General features: G+C 41.1%; 1 protein-coding gene across 5 annotated transcripts in view; it reads right to left on the minus strand.

The window, feature by feature from the left end:
- Positions 1–26,027, minus strand: part of HTR4 (5-hydroxytryptamine receptor 4) — a 241,495-nt gene that overhangs the window by 14,482 nt on the left and 200,986 nt on the right. For 3 of the 5 annotated variants that reach the window (XM_049874019.1, XM_049874015.1, XM_049874016.1), the window contains one exon: positions 19,542–20,211. The exons of 1 other annotated variant lie outside the window; for it this stretch is intronic. In XM_049874019.1, coding sequence (XP_049729976.1) covers positions 19,944–20,211 — 268 coding nt within the window. In that variant the 3' untranslated portion in view covers positions 19,542–19,943. Of the gene's footprint in view, positions 1–19,541; positions 20,212–20,519; positions 20,959–26,027 lie in introns of those variants that run through there. One more of the 5 variants, XM_049874017.1, reaches the window with a different exon arrangement.

Raw genomic sequence — 26,027 nt, forward strand, 5'->3', positions numbered from 1 at the left:
ATGAAGCCAAAGCATTCCAAATGACAAACTACCCTGATTCCTGGCTTCCATGTCCATGATGATTTTCTACACTCTGCCATATCTAAATACAGTCCACCCTTTAAGATCCAGGCCAATGTCTATCTCCTTCTAGAAGTCTTTCCACATTATCCATCCTTGTTTACTGTCTGTAGGAACACAAATTATATGCTGATGCAAGGTGTCTGTTTGGGCATATGTTCAGTCCTCTGACACACCTGGAAGGTTGAGTCCATTTCTTGTTATAAGAGGTATCAAGTTTTTAGACCTTTGTACCAAGCCCTGTGCTAAGCGCTTTTAAAATACTATTGCATTTAATGCTTAGAATGGCTCTATGATGTCAGCATTATTACTATATACTTCTATGCACAGAGGAGGAAACCGAAACACAAGGAGGTGAGGTAACTCAGCTAGCAATTGGCATAGCCAGGATTTGAACCCAGGCACACTAGAATCCAAAGTCCTCTATGTTATTAGCACTTTCCAAACTTTTTTTTTTAACACTTGTTACATAGCTCACAACACCTGACAGAGTGTGCAGAATAGCACAAAATCTATAAATATTTATTGAATGGATAACAGAATGAGATAATCTTTACCTAAACTTGACATTTTTATTGACTACAAAAAATGTTGGCAGCTGTTCTTTCACTGATCTCCACGGTAGCCCTGTGTGGGGACTGCTCAGATAATCTCTGCATTTGTGAGGTCTCGTTCCATTCTTCTAGGCCCAATGCCCCATCTTTCCAGTGGGAAGAGGTAGCAAGGAAGGTGCCAATCCCCCTCCGATACACCTCTGATGTATTTCTGGCTCTCGATCTTTCTATGGGTAGGAGACTGAGAAAGCCTCCCTAGAACCAAAAATCACACCACAAGCTAGCATCATTCCCATAAGAAACCAGTGAGAGAGAAGCTGGGAAATCTGAGGACGAAAAGGGGACATTTCCCATCTGGTATAGGATGAGAAGGTCTCAAGGACTCAAAGAAAGAATGTGTATGGAGGGAGAAGGATAGGTTATGGAGGTAAAACTTCTGCCTTTAGGTCAGTCACCCAGTAATCTCAACAATCCAGGAACCTGCACTGTGTTAGCTTTTTTTTTTTTTTTCCTTTTTGTCTCCCAGACCTTCTCTCAAAGAATATTTAAACTGCGCATGCATGCAATTCTAGAAAGGGTGGATCTTCTTCCTCACACTAGAAGAGAGAGGTAAACATATAATTCTAGCAGCAGACACCTGACTGCAGGAAAAAAAAGAAAGAAAAGCTGACGTAAGGCAAAGAGAAAAGAAACCAAAGAAAGTTAACAAAAATCAACACATTCAGGCAGAGGAGAATATTTCAAACATCCCCCAAGTGCATTAGCATAGTGTAGGAAAACTTCATAAAGGAAATTCAGAATGACAGTTTTGAACCAAGTTACTCAAAATTCGATTTGATACTGGAGAAATCCAAACAAAGCATACAGTTCAGTTAATAGTATTGGACCAATGTTAATTTTTGAGCTTAGACAAAAGTACCAGAATTATGAAGCTGAGTGAAAGGCATACAGGAACTCTCTGTGCTATCTTTGTAAATCTTCTGTGCATACAAATTGTTTCAAAATAAAGTTTTTGAAAAACTAAAACAAAATAAACACAAAAACCCAGATTTATTCACAATAAAAACCTCATCGCCGTTGAGTCGATTCTCACTCATAGCGATCCTATACTCGTTGCCGTTCAGTCGATCCTGACTCAGTTTGTTTGTTTAATAAGTATGAAGGGGTATACTGCTTATAGCCAAGGGGATATGGGGTGAAGTGGGACACTGGGGAGAACCAGACGAGAACAACCGAGGACTGTGACGATACTGGCTGAAGTCAGCTCCATCACAGGGCTCATCTCCATGAGGACTTGGGAAGGCTGTGTTCCCAGAACAAAGGGAAAGCCAAAAACAAAATTAAAAAATTAAAGAATATAAAGTAAAATGTTGTTGTTGTTGTTGGCTGTTATTGGTGGTTGTTAGTTGCCATTGAGTCGATTTTGACTCATGGTGACCCCATGTGTGCAGAGTAGATCTGTGCACCATAGAGTTTTCAAGGCTGTGATCTTTTGAAACAAGATCTCCAGGCTTGTCTTCTGTGGTGCCTCTGAGTGGGTTCAAACCACCAACCTTTCCACTAGTGGTCAAGCCCCTAACCATTGGTGCCACCCCAAGAATTCTTTAAAATAAAATAAACCCCCTCAAACAATATGAATCTTTGGCTTTCAGGTCAATAGCAATCAAGGTCCAGGTACAATTTTGGCTTGGTGGGTCTCGGCTAACAACTGTGATGTTCTCTTGTGTACCCTCAACTTTGTCCAGTGAGGATGGGAGAATAAATGGAAATCAAGGACATTCTGAAGGAAGAATTGGGTGGACAAACACGGACAGACTCACAATATAGACAGTGACAGACTTACAGAGCACGTTCAAAGTTAGACAGGAGCTGGTCTATTGCAGAAAAGCAGGAGGAAGCTGGAGACAGATGAACAGTCACTTTAAGTTGGAAGAGAAAACAGCACAGATGAGGGAGAGTCAAGCAGAAGTTGGGAAAGAAGAAAGGAAAAAAACAAAAACAGGTTAATAGACACATGAGCTTAGCCTAATTGAGCGTTACGGTATTCTCAAAGTACCTTTAGGGAAGAGTGAGAAGGGATGCATAAATATTGCACAACGTGGTTATACTGCATTGTACATCTAGAAAGCACCTTTTATAGCTAGAATCTCATTCGAGTCTTACAAGACCCTGGAAGATTCATGGGCCAGGTACTAACTTAATTTACTAAGTAACAAAGCTCATGAAGGGGAAGCAATCTGTCCAAGGTCACCCAGCTGGTCAGCAGCTAATGCAGAGCTAAACCCAAGTGTTCTGAGTTACCATTCATGGTGGTGATCAAGGAATGTATCACTTCTTCTTCTTCATCGTCAGCTGCCACTTATTGAGTGTTTAGTGTGTCCCAGGCCCCAATATGCATTATCCCATACAATATTCAGGACAACTATGTAAGTAGGCACGGTTACCCCCATTTTCTGATAGGGAACCTGAAGCTTAGATGCAATGTGACCAAGATCATTCAGTTAGTAAAGCCAAGGCAGGACTCAACCCCAAGGCTCTGGGACTCAGAGGACATGCTTTTAAACTCTAAGCATGCTGATTCTCCTCTTAGATTCTCACTAGTAAAGGTCTGAATTTCCTGTGCCCCACTCAATCCCAGTCAGATTCTGGGTCAGGCAAGCAACAAAGATCTCTTCTTCTTGAGCTCTGCCCCCATTAAGATTTAAATAATTCAAGAGCCATCTGTTGGCCCCTCATGTTTCCTGAAGATATCCCAAACCCCTGTACTAAGAAACCCCATCCAAATAACCCTCTACACACCCTTCAGGGCCCCACTTCTTCCTCATCAAAATCAAGTTCCAGCTCAGATGAGGCAAGAGGCCAGGATCCTGGAATTAGGACTTTTAAGGGCAACTTGATGAAGTAATTTACCAGGAAGTTAAAAAATATAGATCATACTCACTTTTATCCCTCTGTCCTCATCTTTAGCCAATCTCCCATAATCTGTCTATATTGGAGAATCTTTCAAAATGCAGTTGGATATATATTGCCACCTATTCCATCCAGCCATCCTTGACCAACTCAATATGATATTCCTTTTCCTTCTGATGAAACAGCACTTTCTGCCTCTATAATTTATTTGATAATATGAAGTTCCTTGCGACAGTCCTTGCTGTGGCTTGTTAAATGTGACTCTATGCATTTAAGTAGCACCTTTCCAGCTAAATTACATGCCACTTGAGAGAAGGAACTATGACTTACTCATCCAGGGCAGTGTCTAGCAATGGTGGCTGAGAGTCAAACATCCAGAATTCTAATCCCAGCTCCATTATTTAGTAGTCTTACAACCTTTGACCTCCCTGTGCCTTGATTTCCATATTTATAAAAGAAATATAATAGTAACAGTGCCTCCCTCGGGAGTGATGACAAGTATTAAGTGGAGTAAAGCATACTCATCATGAATACATCGTGCCAGGCACAGTGCTCAGTAAATATTAACTAGTATTTTCCTATTTAAACTTGAAGTTGATTACATTGATTTGGACCCCTGAATTTTTCTTCCTTCAACTGTTCTCTCTAGTGTTTTTTTAGCCTGATGCTAGTTTTTTTTTTTTTTTTTATGCCTTGGTATCCTGAATTAACCAAGATATCTACAGGTTATATCTGAACTCTTTGTCAAGTTCATGCAAATTTCCAATGAAAATAACTCATGTGCTGGAGTGAACATTTGAGAAAGACACTCAGAAACTTTCAATAGGTTATCAGTAATCAGTTGAGGATTTAAATATCTGGGTATCTGTTTGCATGACATACCTTTCTGGAAATTAGACTTCAAGACAACCAGGACCCAGCCCCTCAAACAGCTGAATTTTAGTACAACTTTACTTTTACTTTACTTTACTACTTTAGGAGTAGCTGAAATAATTTCCTGCTCTAGGCCTTCCAGAGTTAAGTGGTTTTGAGTATTGGTGGGATAACACATGAAATAATAGTATTATAAGCTATTATATAAATACTACCTAAATAGCTAATTTGGGGCATATATAAGCTGTTTTATTCTACCTTAATAATCATTTAATTAAATTTTAACAACTCATACATTTATTTAGAACTCCCCTTTTAAATGCAATTTACCATTATGTTTTTCTGGGCTATACCTCTGGAAGAGTCTAAAGATTGAACTTTTGAGAGTACAACACATAGGCAAGAATAGACATGTCTGAATGTATCGGAAAATTCTGGCAAATTTTCTTCCTTGTGAAAATCTCAGAAGAGCACATAATTTTTACAGACTTTTTCTTTTTGTACCTCTCTTCACTTAAAAATGGGGGATGTGGTTAACGCTACACATAGAAGAAATGAAATGTTAAGATAAAATTTAAAATATTATAAAACAAAAAAATATAAACAGAGTTTCAGAAGTGGTATAATTTGTATAATACCCACTCTCTCCACCGGCATCCACCTTCCTGAATTAACAGTCTAGTTTTCTTGGAACCCTTGTCTGTCTGCACTTTCACTGGTTGGAGTGATCATGTCAAATCACACTCAGTTGAAACTAAGCTTTTATATGCAGATTGCCCTTTACTTTTGCACTGCAAACCACAATCTTACAAAGCCCTTTAGTATCCATTATATCATTTCAACGCACTACAAACCCATGAGGTAGGTATTGTGAAAGTTTTAACAGAAATGGAGTGTCACTCATTTCCTCTCCCATACTCCAGCCCAGAAAATGTAGAAAACTTTAAATGATCACACCATGTCATGCTAAATGGTCAATATTACCTTTCTTAAGTTCAGGCGTGTTTGGTACAGGAAGAGATTGAGCTGAGGTAGGTCACCAACCCGGGATATAGTGTGAGTGTGGGCAGGCTTGGCCATGGCTCAGGTGTTGAGGTGTCAGCAGGGGCGCCCTGGTAGTGCAGTGGTTGAGAGCTTGGCTGCTAACCAAAAGGTTGGCAGTTCGAAACTACCAGCTTCTCCTTGGAAACCCCATGGGAAAGTTCTACTCTGTCCTTTAGGGTCACTATGAATCGGAATCGACTCGATGGCAACAGGTTTTTGGATTTAATATATCAGCAAGGAGTCCCTGGATGGTGTAAATGGTTAAGTGCTCAGTTACTAACTGAAAGGTTGGCAGTTTGAACCTACCCAGAGGCACCTTGGAAGAAAGGCCTGGCAATCTACTTCCAAAAAATGACAGCCTTCGAAAACTCTGTGGAGCACAGTTCTCCATAACAAAATATGGGGTCTCCATGAGTTAGGGTCAACTCAACAGCAACTTGCTCAACAGCAAAAACAATGTTAATACATCAGCCACAATGCTGAAGCTTCTTAAGGGTAATTTTAATTATATTTCCACTCAACAACAGTATCAGGAAATTCAGATTTACATACTGCCCAGTAATAGAGTCTATATGATCACTGCCTTAGAAAAAAATTCCGAGCCAAGCTTTGTTTAAGCACCTCATAAAACAACAAGGTAATGTGTAGATATGATGACTGTTTTCATGGACTAACCCTGAAACGTTACCTATTTTTATAGTCATCCACTCACTCTACTGCTGTACCACTGCCATCTTAACAGCTTGCTTTAAGCACATTTGGCTCAATGAGTCTTGCCATGGCCTTTGGCCCCAAACCTATAAATGACAGTTGTGATCTGACTACACCAGCTCTGCTGTCAAAAATGTCCTGGCCCCTCGCCCTTACACTCCTCTACTCCAGGTACCAATGCTTGCCCTTAGTGGCAGGCTGAGGTCTGGCATGTTCTGAAGCCAGCTCTGCCCTGGGTGGGAGCCATTGGAAGGTTGTTGGCTGCAGTTGATGAATCTCACTTTGCAGCATAAACAATGAGCTCCTAAAATGGGCTTGTGTTTGTTTGGTCAGGGCTTTTTCCATTAGGCTAGGTCATCAGCAGTTGGCTGGTTACAAATGCAGTCCTAAGACCAAATGGCTGGAATCCAATTATCCCAGCTTCCTGTCTGCAGAGCCCTGCCAGAGAGGAACACAGTCATGTTTGCCTGCCTTGTCAGACTCTCCGGACTCAGAGTACATCATTCAGAGAAAACTAATAAACAACGGATCATCAGATATTTTAACGGAGAGGCAGCATGGTGTGGTGGAGAGGATGCACCGGTCTAGAATGCGAACTCTCTGATACTTGTCCACGTTCTGCCTACTCCTGGCTCAGTATCGATCCCTTCACTTACTCCGAGCTTCAGCTTCTCATTTATTAGAGGGGGATCATAACACTGCTGGGCCGTTGGTGGCCTCTAGGGAAATGATATATATGGAAGGGCTTTGAAAACTATAGTGATGATGGTGATGTGATGAGAGTCATACTGATAGCGAGCGTTTATTTATTGAATGCCTGCTACAAGAAGGGCACTGTACAAGGTGTTTGATATACACAATCTCATTTAATGCAAACATCTTCAAAAGAAAGGATGATGCCCGTAATGATACTAGTAAAAACTATGGCTACCATTTCTTGAATGCTTACCAGGTGCTAGCCTCCATTCTGAGCATTTTGTATACATTAATACGTGCAATCTTCACAGCATGTGAAAAAAGCACTTTTATCAACCCTACTGTGGTATACGAGGAAATTAAACACAGAGGTTAAGTAATTTGCTAAAGATTATGTTGCTGGTAAGAGAACACAAGGATTCACACGCAGGCATTCTGATTCTAAACAAACTTTTTACATAGAGGGTAAAATTGTAATGTTTTAGACTGCAGGGTGTATAGTCTCTGTCGAGTATTCTTCTCTCCTTTCTCGTTTCTTTTTTATATCCCTTTACAAATAAAAAAACAAAAACATTCTTAGCTTAGGGGTCATACAAAAATAGGTCAAGGGCTGGACTTAGTCTGTAGGCCTATAGTCAGCAGACCCTTGCCCCAGAAATAATTCCTGTTTTCAGATAAGAAAATTAAAGTGCATGAACTTAAGTAGGTTGCCTAAGATCATTCAGCAAGTGGTGAGATCAGGATTTAAATCTAGTTCTGTCTGCTTCAAGGAGCTGTGTCAAATCACAGTGCATTGCCTCCATACGTGCTGTTAAAATGTAAGGTATTATCACACTGAGTTAGAGATGCCAAACTTGCTTCAGTCTATGTCCAAAGAGAATATGTTTTTTCCTCTTGGAATAGACATGGGGCAAGAGAGCAGGGCTGAGAGTTAGCCAACCCAGTGCCCAGCACAGTGCCTGGCACATGTGAACACACAATAAATCTCGTGAGTGAAATGATTCTTACTTCTGATTGGATTCAGGCATTGGCCAAGATATCAGCCATTTTCTCAAACTCTTCTGGACCTTGTGTTTGAGTCTATAAATGAAGGCAATGACGTATTCCTTTAGCTTCTCAGGAGCCTGTAACAACTTATGAGATGATTTCCATAGAGTAACTTGGAGAAAAGAAAGGCATTATGTGAAGAAATATTACCTTTACAACAAATCATTCTGTTGATAAAATATGGCATTGGGAGACTGTATATATGGCTTCAAAACAAACACATTGCTTAGAAGATACAAGACAATAGGCTTATGACTTTACCATAAGTCAATATTGATGTATCCACCAATATACTGTCTCATATTAGAGTTTTTTTGTTCTTTGTTTTGTTTTTTAACTTGGGTTTATGGATGGACTTCAGAGAATGAATGAACTATTGGAAATGCATTGAAAATTGTGTGGATATGTCCAATGTTTTAGAGAAAAGTTCAATAGATTTCAGCAGATTATCAAAGGGTTTGACAATCCCCTAAATGTTGGAACTACAGTAAAATTACACCTGGTGAGAGAAAGGGGGAGAGGAAAGTTTCTGGTGTGTGCTGATCAGTCTTAGGGTTTTCAGATGCCCTTGTCAGCAAGACACTTTGTTATACCTTCAAGATACCCATGTGCAGCCCTATGGCAACTCACTGATTGTCCACTGGCACAGGCATCTGGGTCTACACACATACAGCAACTATCAAAAAGAAGATAAAGGAACAGCCCTTAAATTGGATCAGCGTGCCCAGCTGGAGGACTGATCACTAGTCCAGGCTGGGTGTGGTAAGCAGCTCTCAGGCAAGCCACTGGGGAAATGCAGCCATAGTATGTAGTGAAACAGTCTCTTCCATTTTATCTTCAGCCCCAAGATAAGGCCCACAGAGATTGCAGTAACAAGCTCCCTATTATTTTGCATCATTAATACTGGCACAATCCATGGTACATAAAATTCAAACCAAGCTAGTTGCCACCGAGTGGGTTCTTACCCATGGCGACCCCATGTGTGTCAGAGTAGAACTATGCTCCATATGGTTTTCAAAGTCTCATTTTTTGGAAGTAGATTACCAGGGCTTGCTTTATTCTGAGGTGTCTCTGAGTGGATTTGAACCACCAACCTTTTGTTTAACAGCTGAGCGAGCATATTAACCATTTGCACCATTCAGGGACTCTGCCTGACACATAGTGAATGTTTAAAAAAAGTTTGTTTGAATGAAGATTAGGATAGTGATGAAATCAATAACAATTATTCCTTATATTCCTGAGGTGGTTCACTTCAGATATTCTATCTACATGAAATCTTAGAGCTTTGTCAATTGGAGGATAGTTTTTACTTTGTGTTGCTTATTGGTGGTGGTGGTGGTGGTGATGGTGGTTTTATGCTGAGACAGCTAGTTGGTATGTTTCTCTTTTGTGTGTGGGTCTGAGAACATTCACTGAGATGATGGCTGTTGCCCCAGGGTCCTAGTTCCCATGGAAAGTTTATTAAACAGATCAGAATGGGCTGGATTAAGCTTCATGGACAAGGAAACCCATGAAATAACCCTTGACTTTCACTGGCAAGTGGAAGGGAAAAGGCATGGTTAGTGGTTTGCAGCAGGGGAGAGGGAAGTAACATATGGACTTGATGGCTGGAAGAGGAAGTGGAAGTTGGCCCACTTTTGTTCGTTCCACACTCAGTTGGGCACAGGCATGGTTGTGGACAACGTATCAATGAGCAACTGTGAACTGTTCAAAGTTTTTGAGTAGAGGGGTTGAATATGGAAAATTTTAGTGGGTGCCACTTTATTTTTTCTCTTTGTTAGTTGTCATTATTATTGTGTGTCTGTGTGCTTTTAACATAGATTAACTTGGCAGCATGTACAGAATGTAAATAGAAGCGGTAGAAGGTGGTGATAGTTGTCCTAGCATGTGGTGACAAGGACCTGCCTAGAAGTGGCAGTGAAACTGGAGAGAAAAGACCAGATGTAACTTTTTTCGAAGAAAGAGAATTTGAAAGTAAATAAATGTAAGAGGCATAAAAAGTACAAATGTCACAGATGACTTTTCACCTGGAATCCTGGACAAGCGCTAATAACAATAATAGTAATACTTTGCATTTGTTGCCCAGACCTATACATTTTTGCCCAGCTTTCTAGTTTTTGTGACCATATCTTTTCCGCCTATTTAACATGGAAGCCTTCAAAGGTTAATGAACAAAATTAACTGATGTATCTTTCCTCTAACACACAAAAACATTTGTCAAGTAAATGAATAAAACAACTCAATTAGTATCTATGATATAAGCTGCGGAGTATGTTTGATGAAAAATTTGAAAGCCAGAGGGGTAACTACCAAGAAAAAAAAAAAAAACAAACCCATTGCCATCAAGTCGATTCCAACTCATGAAGACCCCATGTGTTACAGAGTAGAACTGCTCCACAGATTTTCTTGGCTGTGACATTCACAGAAGCAGATCAGCAGAGCTTTATTCTACAACTTTCAGTTTGGCAGCTGAAAGTAAACTGTTTGTGCACCCAGAGATGAGGGGTAAATAGCCTGACAGAATTTACTCAGCTGGTGAATGGCAGAATTCTAAGTGGAATCAGAATCCATGTGTTTTTTTTCCCCATCGTACGGGGTACCACACAGAAGCCATTAGATACAATAGAAAAATCTGGATTGAAAAGAAATGCCAGGGAATTAGAAAATAAATAGAAATTTCTCTCCAGTGAGAGGGCCCCTATTAGATGAGACAGAATTCAGGAAAAACTTTGGCCTTTTAACTTTACAAGTTCAATGTTTCTGGAAGGCTCTGTGCTGAGGAAAGGCGATGCAGTCAGTGATAAGGGTGAGCCTGATTGGGCTATTATTTCCTGGTTTCTTCCACTGACTCACATCCTCTACACCAACTGCCCACTCTCTGCCCTTTTGGGATGAGAGGTCCCACCAGAAATGGTGCCTGGGCTCTGCCAGCCAGTGGCTTTTCACTTGAAATTATAAAACCTTGGCCCAAGTTCCCTTTCGCAAAGCCTTAGTAACAGATGACTCATAGACTCCCCCATGGCAAGTTCCTAAGGATGATAAAGAGAAGCTGCTATAAGGCTTTGTAGAACAAACGTGGAGTGAAAGGGGGGTGGTCTGTGTTGTGGCCAAGAATTTCATCATTAGGCAGTGGCATATGGGCCCCATTTGGACACTGTTGACAAGAAGACCACATACTAATGATCACCATGCTAATTCAGAAGACCAAGGCTAGAATGAAATGACATAAGCCCCTAATGGCATTCAATAGTAGGAGAGACTCAATCCAAATTAAATTATCTGATCTCAACCAAGTTGTTTAAAGTACAGATAATGTCTGCCCTTTCATCCAAGGTTCCAGACCAATTTTCTATGGCCAGTCATCTAGGCTGCCAGGATATTCACAGGCATAAAATAGGGGTTATTATATAAAGCAGTAATAATAATATAAGTTACCAATTATCTGCCTGGAAGTGTTCTAATTGCTATCATATACACAATTTTATTTAAATTATTTAAACTTATGAATTTTTAACACCTTTATTTTACCAATGAAGAAACTGAGGCTCAGAGAAGTTAGGTAATTTGCCCAAAGAAACACAGCTGGAGAGTTTGAGGATTAAATGTTATAAGATACGAAGTATCCAGGTGGTACTACCATGTATTAGATGCTCAATAAATATGTGTCATTTTACCCTCATAGAAGATGAAGTTTGACTATTGTTTATGAAACTCACGAATCAGAAAAGACCAACAGAGATATGGCCCAAGAGTCCCATAACAAGAAACCAGGTGACAACTAGACCCCACTTCCTACCCATGCTGATCATGTATATATTTCCTCTCTGATTCCATAGCCACATCCCTTACCATCTCCAACTTCTCCTGGATAGTCTTCTCACCTGTCCCTTTTCAGATTGGACAGCTGGCAGGGAAACAATCATTGCCTGCCACTTCTACCACTTCCCCACCCAGGGCTTCTCACACCCTTTCCATATGACTCTACAGGCTGCTTCTGAATTTCAAATGTCATGGAATCCAGAGTAATAATAGTAAGAGCTACGCTTCAGTGAGAGCTTACTGTATGCCAAGGACCGTGGTCCACTCTGTATGTGCTTTAAGCCCCTGCGGCCTCACAACACTCTAGGGAATGTGTTAATAGTATTCTTACTATTCTTTTGCAAAGAAGAAACTGAGGCTTAGAGAATTAAGACACTTGACTGAAGTCCCACAATCAATAACTGGTAGAGCCTGAGTAAAAGCCCATGTCTGTTTGATGCCAAAGCTCAAGTTCTTGACCACAGAAAGTTTCTCAACTTAATAGATGGTAAAACTGAAGCTAGAGAGGGGTAGGGGCTTGCCCAAGGTCACACAGTCAGTTAGTAAGGATGCTGGGGGCAAAAGTGGACATTTTCTGACATCTATTGAACATACCCTATGTCATGGATTGAATTGTGTTCCCCAAAAATATGTGTATCAATTTGGCTAAGGCTTGATTCCCAATATTGTGTGATTGTCCATCATTTTGTTATCTGATGTGATTTTTCTATATGTTGTAAACCCTATCTCTGTGATGTTAATGAGATGGGATAAGTAGCTGTTATGTTAATGAGGCAGGAGTCAACCTACAAGATTAGATTGTGTCTTAAACCAATTTCTTTTGAAATATAAGAGGTAAGTGAGCAGAGAGATGCGGACTTCATACCACCAAAACACAGTGCCCAGAGCAGAGTGAGTCCTTTGGACCAAAGATTTCTGCATGGAGAAGCTTCTAAACCAGAGGAAGATTGATGACAAAGACCTTCCTCCATTGTGTAAACGGTCTCAGAGAACAGAGGATTATCTTCAAGCCTTGAGAACTAAGGTGATGTATTCTGGTGACTTGCTTGGTGCCTGTTATCCCTTCTTTTCCTCCAATTTCTCCCATTAGAAATGGAAATTGTACTTTGGAAGCAGATAACTTGTATTCCAGATTTCACGGATGAAAAAGAATTTTGGGATTTTGGAGTTAAATTAAGACTTTTGTTATGATATGATGGGGTGAATATGTTTTACATGTGGCAAGGATATGACTTTTGGGGGGGCCAAAGGGTGGAATGTCATGGATTGAATTGTGTTCCCCAAAAATATGTGTATCAATTTGGCGAGGCCTTGATTCCCAGTGTTGTGTGATTGTCCACCATTTTGTCATCTGATGCGATTTTGCAATGTGTGTTGTAAATCCTAACTCTCTGATATTAATGAGACAGGATTACTGGCAAGATTAGATTGTGTTTTAAACCAATCTTTTTTGAGACATAAAAGAGAAAAGTGAGCAGAGAGACAGAGGGACCTCATACCTCCAAGAAAGCAGCTCGGGGAGCAGATCCCGTCCTTTGGGCTCGAGATTCCTGCATGGAAAAGCTCTTCGGCCAGGGGAAGATTGATGACAAGGACCCTTCTCCAGAGCTGACAGAGAGAGAAAGGCTTCCCTTGGAGCTAAAACCCTGAATTTGGATTTCTAGCCTACCGGGCTGTGAGAGTATAAACTTCTGTTTGTTGAAGGTATTCACTTGAGGTATTTCTGTTATAGCAGCACTAGATGACTCAGACACGCTATTACACCCTTGCCTGAGCACTCTCACCTCCTTTGCCTGGTCTACCCTTCTTTCACTCCCTGCTTTGTGCTGTCTTGATAAATGCCAGTACCAAGAAAATAGTATCCAATATTCTCTAGGATTGTACAAATGTCAAGTAACTCACACAACTTTAGTCTGATTCATTTTTTGCATTCTATAAATACAAAACTTTAAGCTTAATTTCTTTTCCACAGACAGACGTGAACAAAAAAGAAAGAAAAAAAAACTTGCCATAAATCAGAGAACTAACGGTATATTAAAACTCTAATCCTTCTACTTGCAAGAAATGTGATAAACATCTTGATTATATTCAAAACTGTCACAGAAAGATTTTCTTCTTATCAGGAGGCTGCAGCTTTTGCAGTGGGCAGAGTATTAAATGGTACAGCAGCGGTGAGATCTGAGGCTGGAAGAGCTAAGTGGGATGGTGCAGTGCAGATAACATAAATAACGAAAGACTCCAAATTCTTCCAAAGATATCTGCAGTGTAGATATCATAAACAATGAAAGACTCCAAATTCCAATGAATTTATGGGACTGCTCCAGTGCACAGAGACCTATGTTGGGCATTAGAAAAAAAGGTGGGCAATAAGACTTGGCTGCTATCCTCAAAGGGCTCACAATCTGATATGGGCTCTTAAAAAGGGTGTAATTAATGAACTGCACTGAAAAGCACTGCAAAATGTTGTAAGAGAAGAACAAATAAAGTGCTTTGGGGATTGGAATAGTTCAGAAACTTCATGCTGTTCTGGAGGCTGGAAAAGACTTCAAGTAGAAGGTGCCACTTGGGATGGGTCATACAAGAGATGCTGGGGGAGGTTGCCCAATGGAAAGAACAGCAGGACTAATAACCCGAAGGTGTAAATGCCAAGGGAAAGTGAATGGAACATGGAGTACATAGTTTGCTTTAACGGGACGAAGAGGAATAACTGGAGGAAAACTGTAAAAAAGTAGACTTAGGAAACCTGAGTTGCTATGAGTCAGACCTGACTTGACGGCAACAGGTAAGAAACCTGAGGAGCACCTAGAATTTAGAAGGCAATGAGGGGCTCTGAAGGATTTTTCAGCAGGGCAATGGCATGTTCAGAGTTGTGTTTTAGAGCTTGTTATGGACTGAATTGTGTCCCCCCATAAAGTGTGTCAACTTGGCTAGGGTATGATTCCCAGTATTATGTGGCTGTCCTCCAATTTGGGATCTGATGTGTTGTAAATCCTAACACCTGTGATGTTAATGAGGCAAGATTAGAGGCAGTTATGTTAATGAGGCAGAACACCATCTATAGGATTGGGTTGTATCATGGGTCATTCTCTTTTGAGATATAAAAGAGAGAAGCAGAGAGGAGAGGGACCTTCTACCACCACGAATGAAGAGCCAGGAGTGGAACACATCCTTTGTACCCGGGGTCCCTGCACTGAGAAACCCCTAGACCCAGGGGAAGATAGATGATAAAGACCTTCTCCCAAACCTGACAGACAGAAAACACCATTCCCTGGAGCTAATGCCCTGAATTCAGACTTCTAGCCTCCTAGGTTATGAAAGAACACATTTCTGTTTGTTAAAACCATCCACTTGTGATATTAGCCACACTAGATAACTACGGTACTATGTAAAGTGCTTTCCATAAAGCCCGGCACATAGTAAGTAACATAGGAAGGTGTCTAATGCTGCCGAATTATTATCAGTCTTTACTTCCATCTCTGATTCCATCTCCGACCACTTTCCTCACATTGACTCAGCTCCAGCCTCATGTGCCAAGCTCATTCCTGCCTCAGAGTCTTTGCATTTGCTGTTCCCTTTGTTGGAAACGATATCCCCCACATTAATGCATGGCTGACTACTCAACATTCTTGTCCCAGGTTACAGGGGTCCCCTCCTCATTGAGGACTTCCCTGATTTGCCCAGCTACCAGTATGGGTCCCTCCCCCATCTCTATTTTTATGTACTTTACAGCACTTGTCAGTATCTAACCTTACCTAGGAGCCCTGGTACTGCAGCTACTAACCAAAAGGTCGGCAGTTCGAATCCACTAGCTGCTTCTTGGAAACCCGATGTGGCAATTCTACTCAGTCCTATAGGGTCACTATGATTTGGAATTGATGCTATGGCAATGGGTTTTTTTTTTTTTTGGTTTTGGAAACTTATCTAACTCATTTATATATGTCCCGTGTGTATTTTCTGGCTCCTAACTAGAGTGTGTGCTCCATGAGAGCAGAAACCTTGTCAGTCTTGTTTATGTATGCACCTCTGCCCTGTCACATAGTAGGTGTTCAAAAAATATTTGTTTCTCTGAACATTGTAGTGTTGTTGAGAGAATTAAACTGTATCACAAATAGAAGCCATCTACCGCAGGAAAACTAAAAGAAATTAGCTGCCGTTGAGCTGACTTGACTCATGGTGACCTTATGTGTATCAGAGTAGAACTGTACTCCATGGGGTTTTCAATGGCTGACTTTTCAGAAGTTGACTGCTACTCCTGTCTTCAGAGAGGCCTCTGGGTGGACTCCAACCAACGTTTTGGTTAGCAGCTGAACATGTTAACCTTTTGTACCACCTATGGACTCCTACCCAGCACATAACCAACCAACAAACAAACCTATTGCCGTCGAGTTGATTCCAACTCATAGCTACCCTCTAGGACAGAGTAGAACTGCCCTGTAAGGTTTCCAAGGAGGGGCTGGTAGATTTGAACTGCTGACCTTTTGGTTAGCAGCCAAGCTCTTAATGCTAGTTGCTCCCGCTTGGATGAGTTTGGAGAATGGCTGCTCCAAAATGAAAAAAGACAATTTGGAAAGAAACCAAGGAAGCAAACAGTCTCCCAAGGCAAGGTTAGTCCTGAGGCATGCTTTTGCGGGAGGTCTCAGAGGTCTAGTACTGTGCCTGAACATAGTGGATGATTCACAGGGGGTGAAGCCTTTCTAGGATGGAAGTTTCAGGAGATGGAACATTTTCTGTATAGAGAAAGAGGACCTGTAAGTGGGAGAAGTGTTTCTACAGAAAGAATTGTCACCTGGAGAAATAGCCCACAAGAGTATTATAGACATCACTTCTGAAAAACTAAGTGGGGGGAAAACAAGAACCAACACAGACTTTTAAAAGGTATTTCCTGGTGCTGCTGCTTAGAGCTTCAGGCTTCAAAGAAGGTTCTTTCAAGGGCTTGGATTATAATGATCTGAGATGGAGGGGGGGCGGTCAAGACCTACCTATTTCGCATCCTGCTTCAGCCTTTATGTGTAATGGGGTGCCAAGTAAATATTTGTTTGACGAAGGGATTCTGCTTGAAACCCAAAGTCCTGTCCAGGCCGTGCATTTTATATGTGAGAGGTAGAGGCCCCAAGAGTTAAATAGAAGAGCTGGAATTAGTACCCTACCTCCTGACTGGTGGCAAGGATCTTTTTACTGCCTGACACTCAGAAAAGATGGGGCCTGGATGTCATTAACATATACTGAGTTTTTTTTTTTTCCCCTGAGCCTAACATCCCAGGGGCTCTCTTAATCAAAATTAGCCTGTAGTCCCCTATCTTTCCTCACCCACCCCTTTACTTCTAGAATAACAGAATCCCTTCAAATTAAAGTGTTCATGATGTACATAGCAGATCAAGGATGCTGATTTCCAGGCTCCTGAGTGGTTCATGATGCCAAAGCAGGATTCAACAAAGAGACACATGCTTAATAATCTCAATCCAAGATCCTTGGATAAATAGCTATCACAGTGCCTTGAATGTCTCCCATGGCTTGTGCCCCGAGAGTGGCTGCGCTTGGTCCCATCTTCTGCCTTTGAGGTGACCATATCAACAAGCTCTGTCCTGGTGTTTGAGGTCCTGACAATGGTGTGGTAGAATTACATTATTCAGAAACCCTGGCTTTCTGGTTTTATCTTGAAAAGAATATACTAGCGACAAAATTCTCCAGCTTCATATGACCTTTCTGAGGGATGGGTTGGGCTACTGGAGGTTATGGAGAAGCCCCACAGAATTGAAACATGTAGACTGACTTTGGCATTTTATTCAGTATTCAAAATCCAATTACTGCTTTTAGAACTTAAGATTTCCCTCAATATACAATTTACATTACATGTTCAGACTGTGCATATGTGTAATATATTAATATTTATCAATAAATAGAATTTATCAATATAAAAACAACTCTATATAGGCTCCTGCTTTTTTTTCCCCCAGAATACATTTCTGGGGACTGCATCAAAAAATAGACCATCATAAAGTCAAGGGTGTTTTCCACAGAAATAAAGTTAGAATTGAGAATCCTATTACCTCCAAAACTTCAGCTTCAAATAAAGCATAGATACAATTAACCATGTCATAGAAGCAAAGATATAGCAACAATTAAATTGTATAATCCTTTGAAACTATAAAATTGTGTTCCAAGTTCCATATAAAGACCACACATGTACTATACATGTCCATTACACAAGGAGACTCAGTGCATTATAAACTGTATAAGTGGCTCCATTTGTAATTCTACTTTATTAAAAATGTAAACCAAAATTGAGGTGTGAGCTAAAATAACAGTAAACCATAATTAACACTCATTTTTACAGACTATCAGATTTTTTTTTATCAGATTAGGAAAAACATCTCAGAAGTTATTTGGTTCTGTATTTTAGCAGGCTCTTTATGTCACATTCTTGTCAGTTGGTCATTAGTAGTCTGGTCAATGTTTGAATTTTTTTTTCCATAAAATACATATATATATATATATATATATATTGAATTTACAAGGCAGGAGATGATTTCCACAGCTCAGTTTGTTTTTTCTCCAAACAAATTTTTCCATGGCAAATAGGTATTTATTAGATGTGACTTTGAAGTTACATGAAAAGTTAGACTCATTCTTACCAAAATTAGCCTGTAGTCCCCTCTCTTTCCTCACCTACCCCTTTTCTCTGAGAATAACTGAATCCCTTCAATAAGAGTGTTCATGGTGTCAACCCCAATGTTAATGTGTGTTGGGCAATCTGGTATTGTTTTTTAACATTAAAAGCTCATTCTCTAAAGTGTTTCACCTCTTGGTAAGCAAATTTCCAGTTCTTGAGAGATCTGGAGAGATTACACAAGTATCCAAAATAATAATAAACATACAGAATAGCATTTTATGATTTACAGAATGTTTTCCCCCAAATTTTCTTATTTATCCACAAAACAACTTTTTAAAGTAGGCAAGAAAGATTCTCTGTGGGACCAGAGAGGTTGAGTAATTTGTTCAGTAATTGAGTTGTGTGTGCGCTGCTTCTCTGCTGTGCCCATCCTTGCCAATGAGCGCACATGGTAGGGAGGGTGTAGGGGGAGCCATAGCAGAGTGGGACTCAGAGCCATGGGACTCAGAACCTTGCTGCTCCCTCCTTTATATTAGAAAAGGACCATCTTGAAATTGGTGGTTGTCTCGTAAGTCCTGAGCCCAGTAATGGGAGGGGAATAGTGACTTGAAAAGGAAAGGGGATTGGTCCAGCCATAGATACAGGGTGGAAATCAGAACTTAAATAAGCTTCCTTCATATTTGACCAGGAAAGATCCCCAGCTGAATCTGCTCCACTGATGAGTGAGAGTCCCAGCCTACACAAAGAGCATTACCGCAATGGAGAGAGATTTCTCAATAGCATACGGGGGGGTTAAATGATATTTCTCTTTCAGAGGCTCTTTTTCCTTCCCCAAGGCATGACTTTCTCTCCAAGAAAATTAAGCCTTCAAATGACAGAGAATTCATTTTGGCATTTAGATAGTTTCGGCAATCTTCTCTTCCTACCCCGAGTCTCTCTCCTGTCTGGTTTGATTCCAGAACTAAAGTAAACATCAACAGAAATGATAACTGACATTTCTGAAGCAGCAGGAAAAAGAGAGCAAGAGTAAAGTCCCGAGATGCTTTCAAATCACAGCCAAGATCAAAATTAAAACCTCACATGGCTCAGGGGAATGGCAGCATCTACCTTCCTGGGACTTTTGCTTGGGGGCAGTTGGCAAGAGCCAGGGACTCAGCTTTGAATGAATACATCCAGGAGAATCAGAAGGGTAAAGCTGGCAAGGTCAGGGGTTTAAGGGGCCCAGATGAAGAGTGCAGTTCCTTTGAAACAAAGCCAAAAGACAGGCAGGCCAAGGTTTTCCGAGGTAGCTGACGGTTGTGGCAGTATCCTGTTGTCCGAAAAATGGAAAGAGAACTTAGAGATCACCTAGTTCAAACATCAGTCAGCACATGTAGGTGGAAGGATGATGGTCAAAATCCCAGAGCATATTAGGAGCAGAGCCAGGGCCAGAATTCATTCAGTTTCCCTGACTTCAAGCCAAGCATTGTTTTGCTCCTCCCATCACTGCTTGGTCTTGACCTGAAGGACTGCAGGAGGTGACAAATCTCTGCAGTGTGGACTTTCTTCCTTTGGGATCAACAGGATGTAAGGGTTTTAAATTGGTTCCATGGGCTTCTTCACAAGCTCAGGGAAAATATTCAAAAGTCTTTTAATACACATCTATGATGCAGCCAGCCCTGCCCAAGGATCTCTGGGAGAAGATGCCACACTCCAATTGGAGAAGAAAGGAAGCATCTCAGAGCAGACAGGCCTGTGACCACGAACCACGGCACCGGGGAGGGAGAAGTTGTCTGTCTGTCTCCACTTCCCTCCAGGGTTGCTGCAGAAACCGTTCCCCTCCAACAGATCTCTGTCCCTGTTTCTTCCATGGTAAATAAATGGAGAGCGTCCTGAAGAGGAGTGGCACTGGAGATAGGAAGAGCAACTGGACGTCTGTGACTGACACAGGGGCTGGCCAAGAAGACACACATTTGAACCCAGACATGGGGAGGAAAGGATATTAGTATGTGGTACAGAACAGGACTAAGATGAGACAGTGAGTAGTACGGTGATGGACATTACTAAGCAAGGAATGTGTGCTTTGGAACACAATTCTGACCAAGACAGACACAAGAGGTATGTGTCTTGACAGTGTCTGTGAGCAGACACATCAAAGAAGGTGTATTTGGAGACATCTATGACTGAGATAGGACACAGTGAACGATTGTGTTTGGAACAGGAGTGAGACAGAGCAGGCACAGTAAGGGGAACATGCCAGGAACTTCAAGAGAATGTGAGGCGAGGACGGAGACTCCAGAAGGAGGAGTGCCAGGAAGTTAAAAGATCCCTTCTTGGGGGATCTCTGGAGAAACCACAGTGAACAGGAGGCCTTTCTGTGCCCTCACTCCCTCAAATGCCACCTGCTGGAATCCTGGAGGAACAGCCAATTGTGCATGGGGCATCTGCACCAACAGAATGCTCAGGTGACGGGAACACCAGGTACAGTCAAATACAAGCAGCAGCTTAGGACCTGGCCCTCTCTTGGGAGGCATAGCTGTCTTCTGGGTCATTGTCCCAGGGGTCTAAGTGTCACTGGGCTGAGCAGCCACCAAAGGAGAAGTTGCTGGGGGGTGGCACTGACTCTCCCACTGGCCACCACACTCCACTGCATCCCTGGAGAGGGGAGAAGATCATAGAAGCTCAGAGTTGGAATGGACATCACAGATCATCTCATGAAAGAACCCACCCAGTGCATGAAAACCCTTGACACCACAGAGATGGGTGGTTGTTTAGCCTTGACTTAGGAATCTCCAGGGACAAGTCAGCCCATCTTATTTTGTGGCAACTTCAGTTATTTTAAATAGCTTATCAATGTTCTTCCCAAATCTGCTTTCCTACAACTTCTACCTAGTGGAACTGTTGTGCCTCCCAGGCCACTGGACTAATTCTATCCTCCAGATTTTGTCTTCTCCAGGCTACACATTCCCACTTTCTTTAATACATCATTATACATATTATGGTTTCTAGACTATTTCCTGTAATGGACACTGTGCTGTGAATACCCATCCATATTACAATGATCTCTCCGGACATACAGTACTAGGAAGGAACACCAGTCTTTGTAGTGAGCCTGACTTATAGCAGGCACTTTTCATCTTCACGGTTACACATGAATGTGGTCAAAAAGTAAGTTCATATCTGACAATGGTAACATACTATTGCCTTATATTGAGTTTGCGGTCAATGCAAGATCTTTCATCTTTTTGAGACAAATGGCCATCCACTCTTGTGGTTCTTTATTTATATTTATTTATGTTTTAATTTGTTTATCTATTTTACTTGTTTGGTTGGTTGAGTCAAAACCTAGGACATTCCATTTGTCCCAGTTAAATTTCATTTTACAGGTCTAGGATCATTTCTAGTCAGTTGAGATCATTTAAAATCATTACAAATTCAACATTCGAGATAGGTTTATTTAGCATCTGTTGTTGTTTCTAGGTGCCATTGAGTCGATTTTCACTCACAGAGACTCCACGTGACAGAGTAGAACTGCCCCACAGGGTTTTTCAGGCTGTAATCTTCAGGGAGCATATTGCCAGGTCTTTCTCCTGTGGACCCACTGGGTAGGTTTAAACTGCCAATTTTTCAGTTAGCAGCTAAGCACTTAACTGCTGTACCTCCAGGGGTGCTTATTTAGCATCTAAAGATTATCTGGTTTCCTACATGCTGGTAAGAGCCTATCGAGCTCAGTTTTGTATCATGTGCTCAGCATATACCATTAATGTATTCAGGCAAAGGAAGGGCTTGGGCAGCACAGGACTGACACAGAGAATTACGGAGCACCACCACAGACTTCCTTCCCGTCAGACAGGTAAAACTCAGTGTGCCTGGTTGCTTTACCGGTTGAGTCTACCCTCCCATGAAAGCTTTGTCCAGTACCTTGCTGAACGGGCTCTGTCAGTAAATCTGTACTAGTATATAATGAAATTAGTTGGCGTGAATTATTTTTTTTTTAATGAAGTGACACTGATTCTCGATCACAAATTATTTGTGTGATAACTGTCTTAGAATTTTGATAAGGTCTATTTCAAACTATAAGCGTATAGTTTCTGGAGTGTAGCTTCGCCTTTCTTTAAAATTGGGGCAATATTTACTGGTCTCCAGGCTTCCTCCATTTCTCCAGCCCTCAAAGAGCACCAGTCAGTGGTTCTAACAACCAGTGCCTTCAAGCCCCTGAGATTTAAAATCATTGAAAGCAGTTAAATGCTTTCTATCAGTCTAGGACTGTAACTTTCTCCCTACAATGTTCTCTTCTTTTTGGTTGGAAGACTATGCTTATTGCTGCAAAATATGCAAGAATTCTCCCCTAACTAATGAGATTTAACTATTCCTGGGTTTGCTACTTGCTCTGAGCATAGCTTTTTGACTCATCCTTGGTCTTCTTCCAGATTTTCCACATATGCTTTAAAAGTATAAGCTCCCTAGACAACTTGATGTTGCCTCACTTATTTACATGCCTTCTTATATGTTTCCCTGTCTTATTTGTTGAACATGTCTATGGAAGAAAGAAAAATATAAAGAATGGAAGGAAAGAGAGAAGGAAGGATTTCTCATCCCTCATTGGTCAGATTCCCTTTGTGTCATACCTGTTTTTATTGTCATTACAGCAACAATAAAAACTACCACCCATTAGGGCAGCACTCATATGCCAGGCGCTGGGCTAAGTGCATTATCTGCATTACTCATGTAGTTTACACTTACTTAACATACAAAGAAACTGAGTTTCAGAGAGTTTAAATACTTTTCCCAAGCTTACATATTATTAATAAGTGGCAGGGCCAAGTCTTAAATTTAGGTCCTTTTTGATACCAAGCCTGTGCTTTTAATTGTTCCACTATATTGTCACTCATCATCTTGAGAACTATCACGGCTAAGTTCAGTGTTCAGGTCCTGCTGTCTATCTCTCCAGCATTTCCCTGTCTCACTATGATGGACTCCCAGGTGAAAGGACTATGTACAGGGGCACGTGCTATATCCTATTTCAGTCCTACAGGAAGCCTACAGTGTGATGTGGCTTCTTCTTTTACTGCAACCCTGTGTGACAGGGACGTTTAACATGGAACTCTTTTCTGCCAATCTCTCATGCCTACTACAATAGAATCTTTGCCAGCTTGGTTGCTATATTTTTGGGATACAGAATTTTGGAGAATATGTGAAAAATAAAAACAAAAAACTGGAAAAGCAGGAGGAAAGGGGAGAGAATAAATCCAGAGAGAGGGGTTAGGTGAATAAATATAATAAAGAACTAGGAGAGAAGATGGGAGAGAAGGCAGGAAGATGGGTTAAAGAGAGCTAAGACTTTGGGTGTATGGAAGATTCTGGAGTAGTTGGGATCTTTTAAAGAGGAGGTTCTTTGATAAGTTTCCTGTAGGTTATATTTGGCTCTTTCATACAATTCTTCTAAAGATTCAAATAAAGATTGTAATCACTCTTGAATTGCTGTTTGGTGCCTGGTGCTATCCCTTTATATTCAGATTACATCAATATAACCCTGGCCAAAGAAAGGAGCAGGCTGGACAATGGCCCAGCTTGTAACTCCAAGGCCAACTCACAGCCAACTTCCTCTCAACAGGGCCAAACAGGGACTTGAGGAAAAGGTCAAGGTGATGTTATATCTCAGCCTGCCCATAACAGTCTCCATTTGCACCGTTGAATTGACATATTTGGTTAACAGTTTAGTGTCATTTGTCTTTTAAGTCTTCACTAATGAAGAAACTGTTGAATAGGACAGGGCTAAAACAGAGAATTATGGAAGACCACCACAGACCTCCTTCCAGTTCAAAAGATAGCACTCAATGCATACAGGTGTAACATTCAATGGGCTCTTCACCCTCAACAGTGCCCCATTTGAAAGATAAAGGACACAATCACCCTATTAATGCAGCAAAGGAAGCAGCAGAATGTAGCAATGAGAGCAGTGAACTAGAAGACAGGGACCTGGACTGATGATGACTTCTTAGCATCTCTCCACGAGTGACTCTGAGGGACTTAACACCCTTCCTGTGCCTCACTTTCTCAATTTGTTAAATGAGGGGGAAGATAATCTATTAGATCCTTTGCAGCTCTGACATTCTGATTCTATGAGTAGCAGAGATGGTGGGTGACAAGACACAGGCCTTCTGATTGGGCACCAGCTGTGTGTGGGACTGTTCTCCAAAGCTGTGGGTAATTGCTTCAAATTTGGCTTTTAATGTTCTATTGTTGGTATCTGATACTTTATATTCCATGTAGAGGAAAGAGATTTCACTGGAAACACAGGAAGGACAATTTTGGGATTTGTATTAAGGAATCTGAAAGACCTCAATTTTTGAATCTGTGAAATTACATTGCAAAGCTGTTAAATGTATCTGGGTAGGAGAGGATAGGGTGGAGCTGAGATGCCACAGCTTAAAATGCAGCGAGATCACAACTGTCTCTCCTCGAGCATATGCTCTATCAGAAACATTGGCTGAACCACTCAAATTCCTTATGCAAAACATCGTTAAAAAGGAATTTTTCTCCAATATTTTAACAGATGAGTTATTAAATGCAGCTTTTTGTTTCAATAGTTTTAGTAAAATCTTTTCCAATTTGCCAAGTATCTTCATACCTTTTTTCCATTTAGTCTTCAACACAAACCTGTGAGGTAGGCAAGGTACAGAGCATTATTTCCATTTCAGAAGATGAGAAAAATGCAATGTAGGGGCATGGATTGACTTATGGCTAGTGGGGGATCCAGGGCTATAAACCAGGCATTCTGCCTCCCAAACAAGGAGTTCTATCCATTGGGAAGCACAGAAATCATTTGCGTGGTAGGAAAAGTTTTGAAATGAAGTATTAACAGTTAATGAAAGAGACTTACAACTACCTGTGGTCCTTAAGAAGGAGAAGATGAGGGAGGAGAAAAAGAAGAAGGAGGAGGAGAAGAGAAAAACAAAGGAGAAGAAGAAGGGGAGGAGGAGAGGAAGAGGGGGAGAGGAGTAGAAGAATCGCTAGCTACATCATATTTCTCAAAGTGGTCCAGGCACCATGTACATCCTAATTATCTGGGAATCTTGTTACAAATACAGATTTGCAAGATTCACAGCAGACATCTGACAGCAAGGGTAGGAGGGGAGCATAAATCTGCATTTTTACAAAGTGTTGCCAGGTGACTCTTGGGCACATAGGAGGAATATGAGCTTCTCTGAGCAGGTGGATATCCGGTTATTCTACTCATACCTGAGGCAGAGCTTAAAGAAAGAGACTTGGGAGGCAGAAGAGAGAAAGAACAAGTGAATTAGAAGGGCCAGAGCATTCCATGATGATCTATAAGGGATTGGAATAGAGGCACTGAGATGAGATCCAAAACAGCCCATTTTAGCAAAGTGGACAAGCAGGAATTATTGGATTTTATCACATTGAAGATAAGGAAATGAGAAAAGACTTGATGATGAATCAGGAAAATGAGAAGGCAAAAAATGTGAAGAGATATGCAGAAAGCAGCATTTTTAGGTGCTCCTCATGTGATGAAAAATGCAATGACTGGGTACGATTAGCTGGTAAAAACTGTCTATAGACAATGATCACATAGGTTTGTACTAAGTTATCAGTAAGCTCAGTTACTCAAAAGGCAGTGTCCTTGGTCAGTTTCTTCGTTTGTCTTTAGATTTATAATCACCCGTTATGGATTACCAAAGCTGGAAGATCCAGTGTTTCCCAAA

This window comes from Elephas maximus, chromosome 2 (genome assembly GCF_024166365.1).
Source record: "Elephas maximus indicus isolate mEleMax1 chromosome 2, mEleMax1 primary haplotype, whole genome shotgun sequence".
Classification (NCBI taxonomy): domain Eukaryota; kingdom Metazoa; phylum Chordata; class Mammalia; order Proboscidea; family Elephantidae; genus Elephas; species Elephas maximus.